The sequence below is a fragment of the Paramacrobiotus metropolitanus genome, unplaced genomic scaffold (assembly GCF_019649055.1).
Source record: "Paramacrobiotus metropolitanus isolate TYO unplaced genomic scaffold, Prichtersi_v1.0 Parri_scaffold0000103, whole genome shotgun sequence".
NCBI lineage: Eukaryota > Metazoa > Tardigrada > Eutardigrada > Parachela > Macrobiotidae > Paramacrobiotus > Paramacrobiotus metropolitanus.
In genome coordinates, this window is record NW_026570323.1 from 224,890 (window position 1) to 242,878 (window position 17,989).

The window sequence follows — 17,989 nt, forward strand, 5'->3', positions numbered from 1 at the left end:
AGGGCATTGCGCCGCATGCGTTCGGAATGCTGTGAGTGGGATTATGCTGTGGGTGGGATTATGCGTCTTTTTTGTCCTAAGCTGTATTTTGTAGAATTCGGTTGTAATTTTGTAGCACGAGTTGTCAATATGATCTCTCGCCTGTTAGTTGTCTAATAAACCCTAGGTGTGTTAAACTCAGTTCGTTCGACCTATAATATCTAGACAACTTTGTCAATGATATTATGGATTCTACGGAGCGTTCAGGGCACTGTATAATTTTTCGACAGACGCCGCTGAAGCGTAATAATGGAATCAGATGCAGAGTCAATTAACACTTGAGCCGCAATGCTGGAAAGGTCACTGCAAGTGCATGACTATCGTATCTTCATTCTTCCACTGTTCAGTTTGGCTCGTAAGCCGTGGGCGATGCGCGCGCGTCAGTGATCGAGCCAGTACGTAAGCATGTCTCCTTTGCCCTGCAATGTGGCATTGTTGCTTAACCAGGCTCTTTGAGAGGGTGAAGGAAACTTAGTCTGCAGTAGTGTTCAGAAAATCCAACCTCGTACCTTAACGAAAAGTAGCCCGCGCTCTTGCAGACGGAAGCGGTGACTACCGGCATCAGCAGCCAGGAGATCGTGGCTGGCCTGGCTGAGGTGGATGCGACCGCCCTGACCGTTAGTGTTCATGCGGGCAGCCACGTTCACCGTGTCGCCGAACCTGAAAAAATTCAGTTGGCATTATGCATCGCTGTAATCGATTAGATAGCGCTTAATTAACGCTTACAGACAATAACGGGGAACGCGCATGCCAATGACTCCGGCGGCACAGGGACCTACAGGAAGCCAGGCGCACAAAGTGTTAATACTGGCACTTGATCATTAGAAAGATCAACGATATCCTTCAGAATGACGCAGTTACAGACATTGACCACGAATGAGGCTTGAGTTAAGAAAAGGCCTACCTGAGTGGATACCGCAGCGCAATCCTAGCAACGAGTGATGACCGGTCTGCGGATGCCCAGTGCCTACTGTTACCGGCGTCTCTTGACTCTTCGAATTTCTTCTGGCTTCGGTACCGGCAAACACTCGCAGCAGTTTGACGGCCATACGGCAAATTTCCAGCACGTGCTGGTTGTCGCCTCGTACCGGAATACCGCTGACGGCCTGTAAAAGCCGGATTTGCGACTAGAGTGTTTGTGCACGTCCGAATGTAGTGACTGACACTGACCATGTAGCTATCTCGCACGGTCTCCACTTTGTAGACGTCCATTTCCTGGATGGCTCCGTCGAAAGCACTAAACAGCGCCGTAACGGTGCCGATGACCACCACGGGTGGGACGCTGCTCATCCAGTCGACGAAGTTATCCAGGTCGGAGAAAAAGACACTGACGGAATTGTAGAACTCCGCTACCATTGCTTCGTGGTTACGTAGCTGGTCCACGACGCCTCTACGCAATAATCAGGTTTTAGAAATACTTTCTCGGTTTTCTTTGCTTTCACAGCGGAACCGTATTGTTGTATCGGCTTTCACAGAAAAAAAGCGCTGACCTACCGGGGAAGCAGTTCGCAAAGCAGATCATCACACTTCTTTCGCTCGCTCAGTAGCTCCTCTGTCTTCACTCGCACCGCTTCATCTAAGGTCACCGTGTATGCCTCAAAGCGCCGTATGATGCTTTCTACGACGTTTCGGGATGCCGGCTGCCCGGGAACATGCAGCCGTCCCATAGCGGTCAGAAGCTGCTTTGCCGTGGGACGCGAAACGGGATTGGTATGCAGGCAGCGGTTTGCCAGTAGTGTCAGGTCTCGCTGGATGTTGTGATTCGCCGCTTCTACCTCTTCAAGCTCCATCTCCCTTGCCGCTCTAATGGCTAGCTGGGATGGCGTCGTGTGGGTCGACTGATAGATGATCACTAGAAGTATCTGGCCGGCTGCGTAGATGTCAGCCGGGAAAGCCATATCCCTTTTGGGAGCACGAACGTCCGAGGATTTGTCTAGCGAGAGGGCATGGCCAATCGCGGCGAAGCCGAACTGTCCGATACGCAGAGTGAAATGGTCGTCGATGAGGCAACAGCCGGGAGACAGGCAGCCATGCGCTCGGCCGATGTTGCTGTGCAGATAACTAAGACCCTATTGAATAATCACTTTATTACGGGTAATTATGGAAAGGTTATTTTTGCGGCGTACCTTGGCAAGATCGCGGGCCATGGACAGCTGGAAATCCTGGTCTATTTGAAATACTTCCAGGAGCGTCAGCAATGAGCCGCGTTTGCAGTAGTCCGAAATAAGGATGGCCTGATGCGGCAACATAACTATGCCCAGCAGCGCATTGACATTGGGATGCTAAGAAATCAGGCAAAGGGAAAATGAAGTTGTTTAGGGTAGCAACTGTAACTAGAAATTATGCAATAGTAAAGGTGCTTCACTGTTCCATTCCGGACGCCAACCAGAGTGTTCTCCACTTTATTCCTCGTGTAAATTCGGAACACAAAACTCGTCGCAGTACAAAATCTAAGTTACAAGCTGGCTGAGTGCACCCTCTGGAATCGAGACAGACGTTTCCACTAACCGCCGTATTGGGCACAAGACCCGTTAGTAACGACAGGTCGTAACGGTCGCGACCCTCCATCGTGGTTAGCCACACGGTCGTGTTTCTCCATGACACCGGATTGATCAATTCTGTCCGAATCGTGGTAAGGCTAGCGTTCCACTCATTCTCGTTGATCAGCCACCAGTAACGAGATCGGTCGTTCCGTCGCGCTTTTCTGTAACAGCCCAGAATTCGTAATATGCAACGACAACCGAGAGGACTCGATAATAGTCTTACTTCGGTAAATAGTTATTTATACCGGCACGCTTGATTGTACATATATAGATATTTCGATCCTTCATTCGTATGTACAGATACGTATGTCGTATGTCTGTACAGCACAACCTAATAAATTGTGTCTGGGTTCTGGCCACGTAGTATATTGATGTTTTTATACCGGTAATCGCAAGCACAGCTGATTTTGTTAGTTTGGATACTGTTCAGTCCTCACTGTCAGCAGCTCATTCGAAGCACCGCATAAGCAATTAGAATGGAGATGTGCTAACAGCGGCTTGCACGTGTGGTTTTTCCCGGACACAGAAAAGGCATGTGAATTATGTTATGGATGAACACAAATTGGAATATAAATATCAAGTTGAAGCCTCTCACTCTTCTTTGCAATGATGAACCGCATCGTCAGTACATATACGTACTCTATAGGTGATTCATGAACAAAAGCTCACTTACCGAACTGCAAAGAGCGCCCCGCAGGATGCGCCTAGAATTACCACCGCAACTCCAACGGCCACAGGAAGAGCGACGGTCAAGACGGATCCCAAGCGTGCTGCAAACAATTAACCTGCACCGTTTTGGTGGAGGCTTTAGCGATCTGATTCTTAACGGTCACACGAGGTGGAATATACCGTGGTCGCGACAGGGCCCTTCTCGTCCGGAGAAACCGCATACCGGTACATCTAGCGGCGTACTTCCAGTTGGCCAGTCCCGAACTGACGTGTTCCTCGGCTCCAAAGTTCCGCTAACGGAACGGTACACCGCGAACATCTATACAAACTTCAACCGTTCAGTCAGAGCAGGGAAATAAGTGTATACGTGATCAAAACATGCGTTACGCTCATATTCCGGCTGTGTGAATCGAACATCCAAATGTCGACATCCATGGCAGAACGGCCGCTTGGGCCAACGGCCACGGTGGCGTGTGGTAAGCTGAAGGTGCGATTAAAGAGCAGCGAAGCCAGGTGGTCACCCGCGCAGAAAGCAGCGCGCTGCGCAGCAGGCAGCCGGTGATATTCATCCAGCTTGTCGGCCAAGATCCCACTAATTAGCTCGATGGAAGTATAAGCCAAACGCGTCGGGTAATTGCTCAGCGGCTGCAAAGGGAGCCATTCGTCTGGATGCATTACGAGTAAAAACCATACTATTCGGAAAAAATTGTCGCGCGCTTACTACAACCATTACTCGCGGAATACTGCCCTCTTTCAACTAAGTGCTGTAGTGCGCAAATAGCGTACTAACAAGTAACAGTAACAAAAAATACGAGTGCTGAAATGCAGTTGCTGCTACATATTAATGCATGTTATTGTTGTCGCATCTTTAACATATCCGTAGAGACCTTCAAGTGGCCACCTATGTCAAGTCAATGGGCGACATACCTTCAAGTGGCCAGGCTGCAGTTATTTGGCCCCAGAACCGATTTTCTTCCGGTTTTTTGGTACAGCATGTTCAGCTCAACTTGCTCTTTACAGAGTACTTGAAAATTTCGAAATCGGTTGAACCGTTTTTTAGTTATTTACAGGGGTGCCGGGCCAAGTTGGGACAGTTGCGTAAAATAAATTCAGAAAAATTCCCAAAAGGCACTTTGTTTCCATATTTGAACTCTCCTAGCGTAACTTTCTATTGCGAATCCAGCAGTGTTAAAACTGTTGGCGTTTGGTACGGCAGTAAAGACCCACGGAGCGACTAAGGGGGCGGGGTGGTGGTAATTTTTCGGCCGCTTATAACTGCAGCTGTAAGAAATGCACCAATTGATATTTCTGCGTTTACGTTTTCTGGAACTATTGCGTGACCCATGAGGTGTCTTTTATAGGTTAGCCGAAAATTCTGGCGCGATCAGTACTCGAGATCACCTCGAAGGAAGGTGAACCTTCCATAGACTTGTATGTTAAAGAGCACCAACAGAGAAATGCGGTTGCCTGGAGCGCGGATCGCATTAGGGAGAACTTTAGTGTTTAGATGAAATGTGGGAAGGACCGTCAGAAAACCACGCTATTAGTTGACGGTTCCTTACCTTCGCCAATTTTAAAATTATTTTCGATTGAACTTGATTATTTCTCAGTAAGCTGTGCGATTTTTGCACTAAAATTTAAATTAAACAATTAGCCCCCGTTCCTTGTACTTCAGCTTTTTGCATCGAAATAAAAAACTGAAAGGTACTACAGACCAAATGCTATCGTTCAGCAGCTAAATAAAAATTTTAGACTTCATTGGTGAAAAAACAGGAATTTTTTGTGACTGTCCCAACTTGGCCCGGCAGGGCTGTACGTTGTAAAAACCAGTGACGAAACGCTTAAGCCACGCCACGAGAGCGACTACACTACGCCAGCTTATTTCACTTATTAACCACACGTGTGCGGATGCAGCAAGCACTCGCTTTATCTGAGCGGATAAGAGCACAAAGGCAACCGGGATCAAATTAAGTTTTGAAAAAGTCCTTAAAATTTACAAAAAAAACAACAGAACCAAAACAATAAAAATCACAAATTAGAGAGCATGCGAAAATTCACAGGTTAGTGAAAATAAAAATTCACAGGTTAATGGACACCGGTTAGCAGTACGACAACAATGATCAAAAACCCTTTCCAGTTCCCATACTTGTACTCGCCGTTTTCCACAAATCAATTCAGCGATCCCTGCTAACCGGTATACTTAACTATCTTATAAATTTTTATTTTCACTAACCTGATTTTTCGCATGCCCACTAATTTATGATTTTTATTGTTTTGTTTCTGTTGTTACTTTTTTGTAAGTTTTAATGACTTTTCAAAACTTAGTTTGATCCCGGTTGCCTTTGTGCTCATATCCGCTCAGATAAAGCGAGTGCTTGCTGCATCCGCACACGTGTGGTTGATAAGTGAAATAAGCTGGCGTATTGTAGTGGCTCTCGTGGCGCGGCTTAAGCGTATCGTCACTGGTTTTTTACAACGTAAATAACTAAAAAACGGTTCAACCGATTTTGAAATTTTCAACTACTCTGTAAAGCGCAAGTTGAGCTGAACATCCTGTACCAAAAAACTGGAAGAAGATCGGTTCTGGGGCCAAATAACTGCAGCCTGGCCACTTGAAGGTATGTCGCGCATTGACTTAACATAGGTGGCCACTTGAAGGGCTCTACGGGTAGTGATAGCAAGCAACGAGATGTAGAATTAAGTACCAGCTAGTAAATTATGATTAGTTGACCTTTCTCTACAACTACGAAGCTACAATCTGACTTTGGCAGAAAGGTCAATAAGGTATTTTATCTCCGCACTCGCTTGATGACCTTACACACCGTTCTGATTGTGTATAATTTACCCAGGAGTGAATTAGTTCTGCGAAATAGGTACTCGCGCGTAGACATGGAGTTAATTAGAGGCGCTTGCTTAGAATTTTCTTTTGCCGGTTGTGAGAGGACTATTATTCTTCCGGTAAATGAGTCAGCCCACTCACTGCACTAATAGTCGAGCAGTTTACCTGGACTCCTGGTTCGTAAGTTACGTTGTACAGCTCGTGGGCCAACTGACGCAGTTCGCCATTCAGTTCTCGCTCAGAGTCGGTGTCGTCGGATTCATGGAAGGTGAGAAAAATCATGTTCCATGTCAAGTTCAGCATCTGTGGAGCACAAGTCCTCAATATTCACACTTAGAACATGTAATTGCCAATACTGTACTAGAACGAGGCTGGCTTTCATCGTGTGATACTTATTGGCCCATACTGAATACTTATTAATTTTGGTTTTGACAATCAAACATCTAAATGCCGATTGCTTTAATAAATCGCTTCGAATATACTTCTGTTAGTTACGTAATACGAACATCAAAGGGAAATATTTCAACTGACCAACGGCGTGGGGTTGTTGAAGAAAGACGCCTTCCCGTAGAAGTTGTTCTGGGCTGGTTGCACATTGAGGAACACCTGCAAGCCCATCAAATGGCTATATCTTGCTGCCACCTGTATGGAAGTACAATCTTCTGGAGACGCACGTATTCTCCGTTGGTCATCCCGAGTCGGCTGGCCAGATCCTGTGAGTACGAATCACACGCGTGATCAAACATTTGTTACAGGCAACATCTAAAGTTGTCCTTAAGCAGTACCCTATCCCTGATCCCGGATCAGATATAATGACAATTAAAGCTCGTATCCAGAAAACATCAATGGATCAGTTGATGTTGGTTGTAATCACTCATTAGCCACTGCTAAATTGGAAATTTTATTTTTAACGTGCATATCAATTTGTTTAGTCAGTTGTAAATTCACTATGGAATCCATCAACGGCAACAGCAGAAAAAGTCATAGATCATTCTGGTATTTCCCTAGGTCCAGATGATCATGTTCGTATGCATTCGTCTAATGATTTGTTTCTCGTACATGTTTTCTTCGGTTGATGTGGTACCAATGCTATGTGTTAACAATCTCATTTGCATGGCGATAATGAAAACGTCTCGCCAGTCTCTCCTGCTTATTAAGTTTCCGCTGGAGCGAGCAAGACAGCGCCCAGCGGTAGGCGCACCTTTACCTGAACCGTAAGTAAATAACAACACTACATTATGTTTAAACCAGTCCCAAAGCGGGTAGCAAGTTCTGTGACTTTGTCAGCTTGCCGGTAATTTGTCGACCAATCTACTGCAAATTCGTTGACTACGCTGTGCTGAATAACATTTTCCTAGTTTTTCTTGGTTTGGTTTAATATAGTGTTTTTCAGATTTTCGATTTGTCGGTCCGTAAGATGATGTTTAGCAAATCATCGGTGTGAACTTGTTGCGAAGAGAAGGAACAAGAGGAAGATAGGCAAATCATGAGATGTGTGACTAAAATATGCCATTGCATCCCGTCTAATAAGCGGTTTTATCGCTACTGCTCTGTGGCTTACTGTTAATTCGCATTTTCACAAGTATAATAATTGTTAGAGTACGCTTAGAAGGGCTTGTCTTGTACCTACGTATACTTAAGTATTACGTACCATTATCAGGCAGGCTACGGACGCAGAGGCAGCCAGGAAGAAAACTGCAACACGGAAAGCATTTAAGCGAAACAGAGGATGTTCAATAATGCACCTCCACAGCGCAGCGCATTTTCCCAAAGGAGACGCTTGGCTAATTGCTAACGTACCACGGCTAGTCTCCTGGGCGCGGAGCAGACCGTTGACAATAGAGGTGTTGTCGTTGGGCAGGAAGGGATATGAGCCAATGGGGACTTTGCTGGCCAGCGAGAGCGCCTTGGCGGCATTGAGCAGACTACCATAGAAAGTTGTAGTGGCGCGCGTGTCGAGCAGGAAAGCCACTCGCGACCAGCCGAAGTAGCGGAGGATACCAAACACGGTCCGCATCGCGTCCACCCCGCTGCCGGCCAGATTCAGCAAATACGTAGGAGTAGACCTCGGCGGGACGGATACCGCGATACCGCTGGAAATGGTATAAACGAGTATCATACAGCGCCGCGCCACTTCTTTCCCGGAAAGAAATCTTACTTATTGAAAAAGAAGGCATTCCATTCTGTGAAACATAAAACGTTGTAACAACTGTGGCAAGCAAAACCGTACGGACGGGATTAACCGTATGCCGGGTAACTTTGCCGTTAAACCAGGAAAACCGATCACCGTCCAAAGAATAATTAATGCAAACAATGCGAATCAAATATACTTGTGCAAGCGACCTTTTGGGAAGCGAAACGAAAGCACAGAATTGATAACTGACGCGTTACGCCGGAGCGCAACCAGACACTTTATTGGAATGTGCTTACGCGCTGGACGGTTTTGCCGGTTACACAAAACCACGCATCATGAGGCTACTGGGGTTTATGAGCAGGCGTTAGTAAGCTTACCGCTGGATAAGGACAGCATCTGAAAATAGTCCATGCAACCTGCAAAATGAACCATCTTACCAACAAGCCTGCATTTTTGCAACTAAAGCAGCACTGGTCTACTATTGGTGAAGTAGAGGTCGCAGGTGCCCGACCAATGCTGGTCCAGGTTGTGACGATAGTAATAGTCGGCCAGGTGGAAAATCCCCTCGGCGGCCGTCTGAGGGCAAGTGTAGTTAATCATGACGTCCAAGGGGTGCACCACGAAGCGCAGTCCACGCTGCGCATAGCGTTCGTTGGCGCGCTGCACGGCCAGCTGCAGGGCGCCGCCCATCCACACCAGCCCGACCGCCACGCTGGGCTCCCGTATCTGCAGACTGACCACCCGCACCTCCAGCGTCGGGGCAATAGTGATCGGGATGGAGGGCTGATCTTGGCTGAGTGCCAGCCGAATAATCAAAATTGTGCACAGGACACTGGAACGAGCGCTATGCCGGTACATTTTTAAACGACCTGGTTACAGGTTTCTAATGTTTATTGGGCAGCAACCAGTTCGCACAACTACAACGTTGTGCTAGTAGACATTGGTCAAAATGATTCAGGTTTAGATCGAGCACTATGTCGCAAACAGAACTTCACCAATCTTCCGGAAATCTGCAACACTCTGATTACACCCGTCCCATGGCGATACGGCCAGTATCATGTTGTACACCTTAAAAGTAACAGAAAATCGTTAGTAAAATTCATGATCTCAGGCAGAATTCCTAAGCGTGATTTAAAACCTCAGGTCGCACTTCCACTGGTTCTAAAAGAACGGTATTTTTTCTCTAACCAGCTCTCGTACGTTAAGCATTAACCCTGAGGAATACAGAGATTGAATTTCGTCGGGAATGCGTTTCAAGCAGACACATGTCGCCAATGACCACAGCAAGGCTACGCAGCTGAGAAGCAGTTTACACAACTTGACAGTGCACCTGCTGTTGTCATGCTCATTGGAGCACGTGACGCGTTAATTAGTATCGCATCGAAATGTTTCTTTGATCTATAGATATCTTTGTATTTTGGCCAGGCACAGTAACATCCGATTGAAGATTAGCGCGAGTAATTCTGTAGATGCTCCACTAGGAGGGTGTGTAATTATACGAAGTACAGTACTGCCTGTTCTGCCCAGCTTATTTAATTAATCCCGTCTTCCGCTATGTTGCGCTACAATACGGGTTGCGCTGCTTGCGCATACTGGAACGCAGATTAATTAACCGGCAACAAAATGCTGATTTGAGAGGAATTTTTGGGTAGTCGACGATGACGCCTCGTTAACCCTGAATACTTGGTTGCGTGATCGTGAGGTCTAAACTTACCTTACTGCATCTGGACACGGTTTGGTAAAAATCGAGCAGCCGAGCTATTGGGCGATTTGCTTCGTGGATCTCAAGCTTGTGTCGTGCAATATAGAATACAAGAAATAAAACGACGTTGTATGCGATGGTGAAATGCACTTCCCGGACCACGACCAGTCGGAGGAATAGAGCGACTCTTATCTCAACTTCTTATGTAATTCATGGAGCGAAAGGTTAAGGATGTTGATGTACAAGTATGAGATGATATGCAAGGATGAAGAAGAGGATCCGGAACCCGAAAGCCTGCTGAAAGAGAAGACACGAAAGGAAAACACAAGGATGCGAGAAGTTATACGTTACCTGTCCGACGCTAGATGGTAGCCGAAGCGTATGAGAATTCCATCAACCTGGCGCTACAGGGCATGAAGATCGAAGGGACCGAAAGGTCACGGCAAACAAGTGGGATCAAGTGGGTAGCCTGTTACGTCACGAGACTATCCGAAGATGATAATGCACGTCGACGAAGTAGAGGAATGACCCCTGACAATAGGTGAAAGGTCACCCAGAGGTCAGTTTGAACAGCCTCACTTGGAAAGAGAAGACCAGAGCAAAAGCCTGAAGTTAATCAGATCGAGTAACAAGACTCTACTTTTGTTGGGATTACAACTCTTGACATTTCTGTGGGCGACGAGCGCCTTATATAGCCCTGGGCACCGCAAGTGCTGGCTCTTCGTACGCGCAGGTACGGGTCTGAGAACAATAGGGATTTACACGCTAACCAATAAGAGACATCTAAGGACACGTGGACTAATCACACCGCTGCATCTCTACACGTGGACTAATGAGAACAAGAGGTCAGCTAATACACTAGAACAATAGGTTGAGCTACGTCATCGAAGCGCGGTCACGTCGAAATGGCAAGTCGCGGTCAAAGTTCTCTGCTGAAGATTTCTAAGAAGTCGAACTAGAGACTCGGGGTCAGGACTCGCGTAGAAGTTGTAGTAAAGCCTAAGCCTTAATAGTAGGGGTAGAAGTAGTAAAGTAGTACCGATGTGTACTAAGGGACGCCAGTACACGTCACTTGATTAACGTGCGAGTGTACTCTATCCGGGTTTTTCTTACAATTACTTATTTACAACGACAGTGGCCGGTGTTGTCACAATGCACTGGAAAGGTACATGCTGCCGGAAATGTACATGTCATGATGTGCGAAACCGTGCCAGTGTTGTCCCAAAGTGCTGCAAACGCACTTCCCAGTTTTTATACGGTAATAACCGCGCACCTGCGGATGGGAGGCTAGCAAAAAGCACCAGTTAGCTATTATAAAACCAATACGAATATTAGGTTCATCGTTTTACCTAGTAACAACGAAAATCGGGGTAGAACACGAAAAATTATCGTCATTCAGTTGAAAAACACTTTCTGGTATAAATTCACATACTGCCGTAGCAGTCGGTATCTGATGCACTACAGATCATGTTTTTCTGAAGGTTTTAATATTGTTGTAACCTTTTAGTAGCGGCCCCTTAGTTTACTTTGTGCGGTTAGACTTATGGACTTTTACCTAACCGGAAATTAGCAAAATACAAACCACATTTCAAATACACTAAAGAAAGGTCACAAAGCGCACACTTTGCCATGTCGATTTTGTTTCCAGATGGTTTTTTGGCACTACTACAGGGATTTCGAACATGTGTCCAAATGAATCCCGCCCGGTTCCGGCCACGAAGTGTTTTCTCAGTATCTGGTTGTACACAGACAAATTAAAGCGTTGGCAGAAAGGCTACGCGACTCTTTTGTGCATGGCTGACATATGGTAAAATTCCGGCCCGGTACATAAGCGCCATATGTCACATGTCACAACGTCACACTCCATCCGAGTGATGGCAGCAGAAGAGGGAAATGGTTTGAATAAAGCGGTGTTCCCCCCTTATATCGATTTTTTTTGTATTCGTTGCAGATTGCACCGGAAATAATATTCATCCGGCGGCAGCTTTCGCACCGTGCACGGTATTCCAGTTTCCTACAGTATACAGTATCGCCACATCAAGCATCACGGAGACCTTTGCTCATTGCTGGAGAGGCAATGTTGCTTGCACACACACGCCCGAGTCCCGAGTTAGGTGATGCATGAGTGTGGAACTGTGGATGTTGGTTAACTTGGTATCTAACCGATTGCAACGTACAAGAGCTGTCACGGGCGGTGGCCTGGGTACACTGTTAAGATACAGGTTAGCCTCGCACGGGCCGCGGTTTGTCGAATCATCTTTTGCGGTGCCGGTGTCACATGGTATGCAGTATGCACTAAGCAGTCCGTAACGGCGCATGTCAGAACGCGAACTCATAACGAATACTCGTACCGCATTTTGCGGCAGTTCTTCGTCTGAACTTCGATAATTTTTCATGTTTTGTCGTTTCGAATTGGCAGGTTGTACCTTGAGTAGTTTGTGGATGTTGAGTTGTCCTTTGTCAACGTTAGAGGTGGCATCGTTAGACCTCGATAAGAACTTTCTGCATCCATTCATGTGTAATTACAGTAGTAACAGCTGCCACTCACGTGAAAAGCTATCGGACTGAGATCTGAGAATAGGACTTTATCCCAACGTGAAACTACAGACATGCCAAAAAACGCGACACTATCGACAAAAGAAAGCCCCCCACGACGGGGCGCTATTAAAGGGGTGGACAAGCGGATGGAGCAGATGCTAAAGAGCGGTGATCTGAGTGACGTGGAGTTTTCCGTGGGGCGACATTTTGGACCAGCGAAAATCTTCAAAGCACACAAGTAAGTTGATGTCGTACCTGCTGGTATAACGCTGGTTCGCTGAATATAACCAAAAGTTCTCCATGGTCCGTCAATTGAACAGGTTCGTGCTAAGCAGCGGAAGCGATGTCTTCTATACTATGTTTCACGGGAGTTTGCCAGAGAAGGGCAACGATGTCATTGAGCTTCCGGACATTCATCCTAAAGCATTCCGAAATATGCTGACGTGAGTAGCCTTCCGACTTTTTTCTTGGTTTCATCAAGAGAATCAAAATAAAGAGCATGAGCACTACAGTATTTGAAAGTAGAGGAGCAACTACATGTAAGTTAGAGAGAAGGCTGGAATAGCTACGGTTCGGTGACTTGAGTTTACAATTGTTAGCTAATACTTATCGGTTATTTGAAATGTACATTATGGCTTGTAATAGATATATTTATGGCGATGGAGAGGGTATGACAAAGGCTGATGTCTTTCCGACGCTGCAATGCGCCGTCAGCGCCGACAAGTACGATGTCAGCCTGCTGGCCGACATCTGCTTCAATTTTATAATGGAGGATCTCATCAAGAACGACGAAGATCCTGATCGTTTGTTACTGCATCTTGAAAATGTATGAACAGCTCATATTCATCTGCCTCCGTTAATTTTTGGTATTTGCTCGGTTTCAGTTTAATTCTGTATAGGCGCTGACCTGGGCTGTTGGTTTGGACAGCGTCGTGGAAAACTGTCTCCACTTCGTGGACGTGCACTGTGAGGAAGTCTTCAAGTCGCAACGGTTTACTGAATTGCAGCCCGCCACGCTGCGCGCTATTCTGGAACGCGATACGCTGTTTGCTGAAGAAAGTCTCATCTGCATGGCTGCCGATCGGTAAGTAAACAACTACAGCAGGTTTTTTTCGTTTTTATTTGGCAATAGCCAGTACCCATACAAATACGACGCGCGGATTTGAAACTAATTAAACTGAATGTTTTTTACAGTAGTTACTACAGCAGGACCTGAGTAGGTTGACTGTTCTTGTACAAAAATAACGGATGTACCGTCACACCGTGTTCGCAGAAAGCCAGATAAAAAACTGACTGGAAGTTGTAGAACAGGAATAGTCAGCAGTTCAGACTGAGTGGTCTTTCGTTGGTACGGCAGTTCACCCGGTAGCATTAAATACGAGCTGGTAGTGAGTTCTTGGTAATCGAAGGAGCCAGGAGGTAAGGTTAATGTGTATACGCGGTTGTAACCGTAGCAACGGTTGACGGGGATATTTTCGCAGGTGGGCGGTGGCTGCCTGCATTCGCAACGATCTGGAGTTTTCACCTGCTAACCGGCGCGAAGTCCTTGGAGAACTGTTTTACCTGATTCGATTCCCAGCGATGACTGACAGTCAAGTGGCTGACTTGGCGGCAGATGTAAGGCGGTGAAAGCTGTTTAACCCTTCCAGACTTCCAGCCATTCATGATCCGATCTGAAGATCGAAAATTACTGCACCTTTTAGAACGCGCTTAACTATTGAATACAGTGAAACAAAAACATTTATGTAGCAGATCGTGGCCGTTCCTTATGGTATTTGTAAATTTCCTTTTTTTAATACTATCTCAGACAACATACTTCTAAGATATACCATGTTGTTGAGCTATGATGGTCAAACGGTGTAAGTTTTGACGTTCTGGTTTTGCACTGCATTAAAATTTGAATGTGTAATTATTGAATGGACCAAATTCTGTTTACAGTGTGGGCTGTTGGAAGCATCAGAATTATCGGAGTTACGCCATGATAAACAGCGCTTCCCGATGGAACCCCGAACGGCCCCGGTCATCCGTGTCGGGGATGTGGAATTTCAGCACAAGGAAAACGTTTTCGTGCAGAAATCGCATTACTGGCGTCCCACTGTTGTAGTCGGTGCACGTGGCTCGCTGGTCTTGTGTTTACGCAACTCAAATCCAAAGCAAATGAGCCACATTCCGCTGGGCGACCTAATCCGCGCATCGGATATCTTGGCGGCCAAACAACATGTTGTCTATCCCGTTCCGGGTTATGCGAACCGTGTGAGGGATGCCAGGTACGTGCGAATGACCGGGGACCAGCACATCATTAAGATGAGCGGTAAAGAAGAAACGGTCAAGTTCAGCCAGATATTCTTGAACATTCTCGAGTGGAAGCGTGGAAGAAGGCTAAGGCTACTACTCCTAGCAGCAAACGCAAGAATAAGAATTCGAGAAAGCGTTCACTGGATGCCGCTGACCTCGCGTGAATTCTTGACTGTGGCGCTGGAGGCGTCGAAGCTGCTTGGGACGATAATTTCTGATGATGCTTATAACAGTACTTCAATTTTCTAGTGGATGCGTGGAGCAAGTCCAAAGACGGGAAAGAGCGGAAATGACAAAGTGCAAGTTTCTCCGAGAGGAAACGTCTACTGGATACCGGAGCTCTTGGCTTGCGTTGGTGATTGATTTTACTGTGTATAACGAGCTTTGTACTTATTTCGGCCTATTTGGTCCAGGAAGTTATACACCCTACATGTTGGGGCGGTATTCACCAGAAGCTGCTTTTATTGACAGATCGGAGTGTGAGAAAACCTGTTTTTTCAGCAGTAGGAAACTCATAAGACTGCGCATTGGTCACCTCCGTGTCAGATGAAAGTTATCACGACAATTATTTGTTTCCTTTTCTTATAATCCTGTGTTACTTTTGTTGAAGCTTAGCAAATTTTGCACAGTGTCCGTACTCGTAAGTGGATAGTTATATGTGATTACAATTTACAATAAACTCTGATGTGTTGTGTTTATGTAATTGGATCGTAAACTGAAACCGATCAAATTCGACTTCCTCTGAACGACGTACCAGCGACGCATCAACAGCCCAGAGCTGTTGTTCATTTATGCGATTTCGGGACGGGTGCAATTATTTCCGTCCCAATCAGAAACGAATACTTGAATAACAGATCATAGTAACGTACTCGGTGTACTAAAGTATGATCTGTACAATAAGGACTAGGAGCAACGCTATGCCCGTAGTACTGACTACTGAGTACCGGGAAATTCAATCCAAATTTTTGAAAAATAAACCTGCGGCACTCGATGCATTGCCGATCCTGCTTTTTAGAAACATTGATATTGTTGTCACCTTTTGCTGGCGACGCTATCGTTAACTTTTTGCGATTTGTATCTTTAACTTTCGGGACCCATGTCTCGGGGTGTTAATTCTCGTCAGAGCAAAGAATTCAACGATATTGCACGCTTATAGCATTTCATCGTTCGAAGCAGTGCTCCGTCAGAAATCCGATCGTTTTTCGCATCCTGCCGTTTTGAATTGGCGAACTCTATCTTCAGTCGGTTGTTGTTGTTGAGTTGCCTTACGAGGAGGTGGTACTTCGAGTCGGAAGTAGTTACCCACTACACATATCGCAGAACCTTGAGCCGAACACGATGTCTACTAGCGGTTGGCACAACTGTCAACCGTAGATGGTCGCAGTGTGTAAAAACCGACTAGTGCCACGCACCAACCGGAGAAGCAGAACAACATTACTTGTATTCAGCGACTTGCTATCGGAATGCATTTTCAAACCAACATAGGAGCGGGTACGCCGGGCATTTTAATTTCCATGCAATATTACATTCGAATTCATCCAGCAAAGTTAGACTATGTTAATGATATTCGATGACTGTTGTTAGTTAACCGACTGAGTCATCCCCTGCCGTGTCCGACCGAAATCCAGCACAGTGGATGTGTGGCACTGGCCACTAAAACATGTTCGCTGATCACCGAAGCAGAATGACTGTGGAACCCTCGCAAGACATGTTGGAGCTTTACCAAAAGTATTTATTGAATACGACACCCACTTTTATTGCCGGTATATGCGCCAGACGGCGTCCGTGTGGCTGGCGTACGTGGCACTGAACGGGTATGGCAGGCGAGGCGCAACTGGAGAGCTTCACCGTAGGATACGCGTATCGGTAGGCATGGGCGGCGAGACTGCACAATGGTGGCTGCAGCTGCCCGGTTACCGGTTCATTCAACCTGCAAATATCAGCTCGTTAAAGTATCAGTTGTGGTAGCTGCTCAGCCTGCTCTCACATAAAGCAATAAGTCCCTTTTCACCGGACCGCCACAGCTATAAAACCAGCTAACCAAAATTTCATTGGTAAAGCTTACATTCACTTTCACGCGACAAAGCCGGCTTGGCCTTCGTTAAGGAAATCATTTTTTGCGTCATATAGACCACACTGACTCTCCCATGATTGCACTATTACGAATACATAATCACTTGACTGCGCCTAGAGCAATAAAATGCGGGACGGAATTATTATCATCCGGAATTATATAATACTACAGAACATGCCCGATTTGTGCTTCTTTATTTTCGTGGTAGTTGGGACAACACTTGTAAATACTCGTACATACAGTTGTAGCATGAAGAACAGCCGGCTGCGCGACCGCTGCTCCGCACCGCTAATCATCGCTCGGCAGGATTGGTCAATTACTTCCCATTCGGAGGCAGACAACTTAGGACATCCGGCGTCCAAAACCCTGGAGAAATGTCGCAACCGATCGATTTCACTGAGCGTGCAGTGCAGGACAGCTTTGTCAACAAAAACATCGACATCCTGGCAAATACCGGCCGGCGCGTGCCACAACTCGGCGATGGGACCGAAGACGGTAGGGAAGGTGACGTTACACAGATGCAGTACTTGGCAAGCTTGCATCAAGTGGCGGAGGTTGCACCATTCCAACCGCGACATCTCGTAGTGCTTCTCAATAGCGTGAAAGGACCGACTACTTTTCAAGACGAGCATAGGCACACGCGTGACCTTCATCGACAGACACCGAAAAATGTACAGGTCCATCTCTGGGCTGAGACTGCCGTTTTGCAGCGTTAGAGACACGGTGGTCGTTGTTACGGCGTTTTGGAGGACGTTACGCAGGTGAGTTCGGTTGTACTTTCGCTCCTGGTCGCCTTTGCCTTCGGCTAGTAGATTAGTCAGATTAATAGCAACGTGCTGGCTGCGGCGCCGACCATTAAGAATGTCGGTCCAGACCTTCCAAACCCTGCAACATATGCTGCATAGGTTAGTTTCCCAAGTACTCACAATACTGAAAGAGAAGTAATAATGTCGAATAGGTTTATCATGTTGCGCCTGTCCGTTCTACGTATTAGCATGGCTGCTTTACAGGAGCGTGCCAAATTGCCTTTAACCTAACTTTACTTGGAGTAATCGTGTTTTTCCTCATTCGGGATGATGATCAAAACATCAAACCAACCGAGCTGGTAAAACGGTATTTTCTTAATTTTAATCGTCCCAATCTTAACTGCACGGTG

General features: G+C 46.3%; 2 protein-coding genes across 2 annotated transcripts; one reads left to right on the forward strand and one right to left on the reverse strand.

Moving 5' to 3' along the window:
- Positions 1 to 284: 284 nt before the first annotated feature.
- Positions 285 to 1,937, reverse strand: LOC129597332 (atrial natriuretic peptide receptor 1-like). The gene is made up of 6 exons (XM_055494817.1): positions 1,534 to 1,937; positions 1,210 to 1,429; positions 944 to 1,145; positions 766 to 814; positions 549 to 699; positions 285 to 458 (listed from the first exon to the last, which is right to left on the reverse strand). Exons 1-6 carry the CDS (start codon positions 1,935 to 1,937, stop codon positions 420 to 422), a joined length of 1,065 nt encoding a protein of 354 aa, XP_055350792.1. The 3' UTR covers positions 285 to 419.
- Positions 1,938 to 12,323: 10,386 nt separating this feature from the next.
- On the forward strand, positions 12,324 to 15,451 carry LOC129597333 (BTB/POZ domain-containing protein 3-like). The gene is made up of 6 exons (XM_055494820.1): positions 12,324 to 12,702; positions 12,785 to 12,907; positions 13,110 to 13,290; positions 13,364 to 13,548; positions 13,946 to 14,081; positions 14,403 to 15,451. The coding sequence occupies exons 1-6, from the start codon at positions 12,536 to 12,538 to the stop codon at positions 15,006 to 15,008; spliced, it is 1,398 nt and encodes a 465-aa protein (XP_055350795.1). The 5' UTR covers positions 12,324 to 12,535; the 3' UTR covers positions 15,009 to 15,451.
- The last annotated feature ends 2,538 nt before the right edge of the window (positions 15,452 to 17,989 follow it).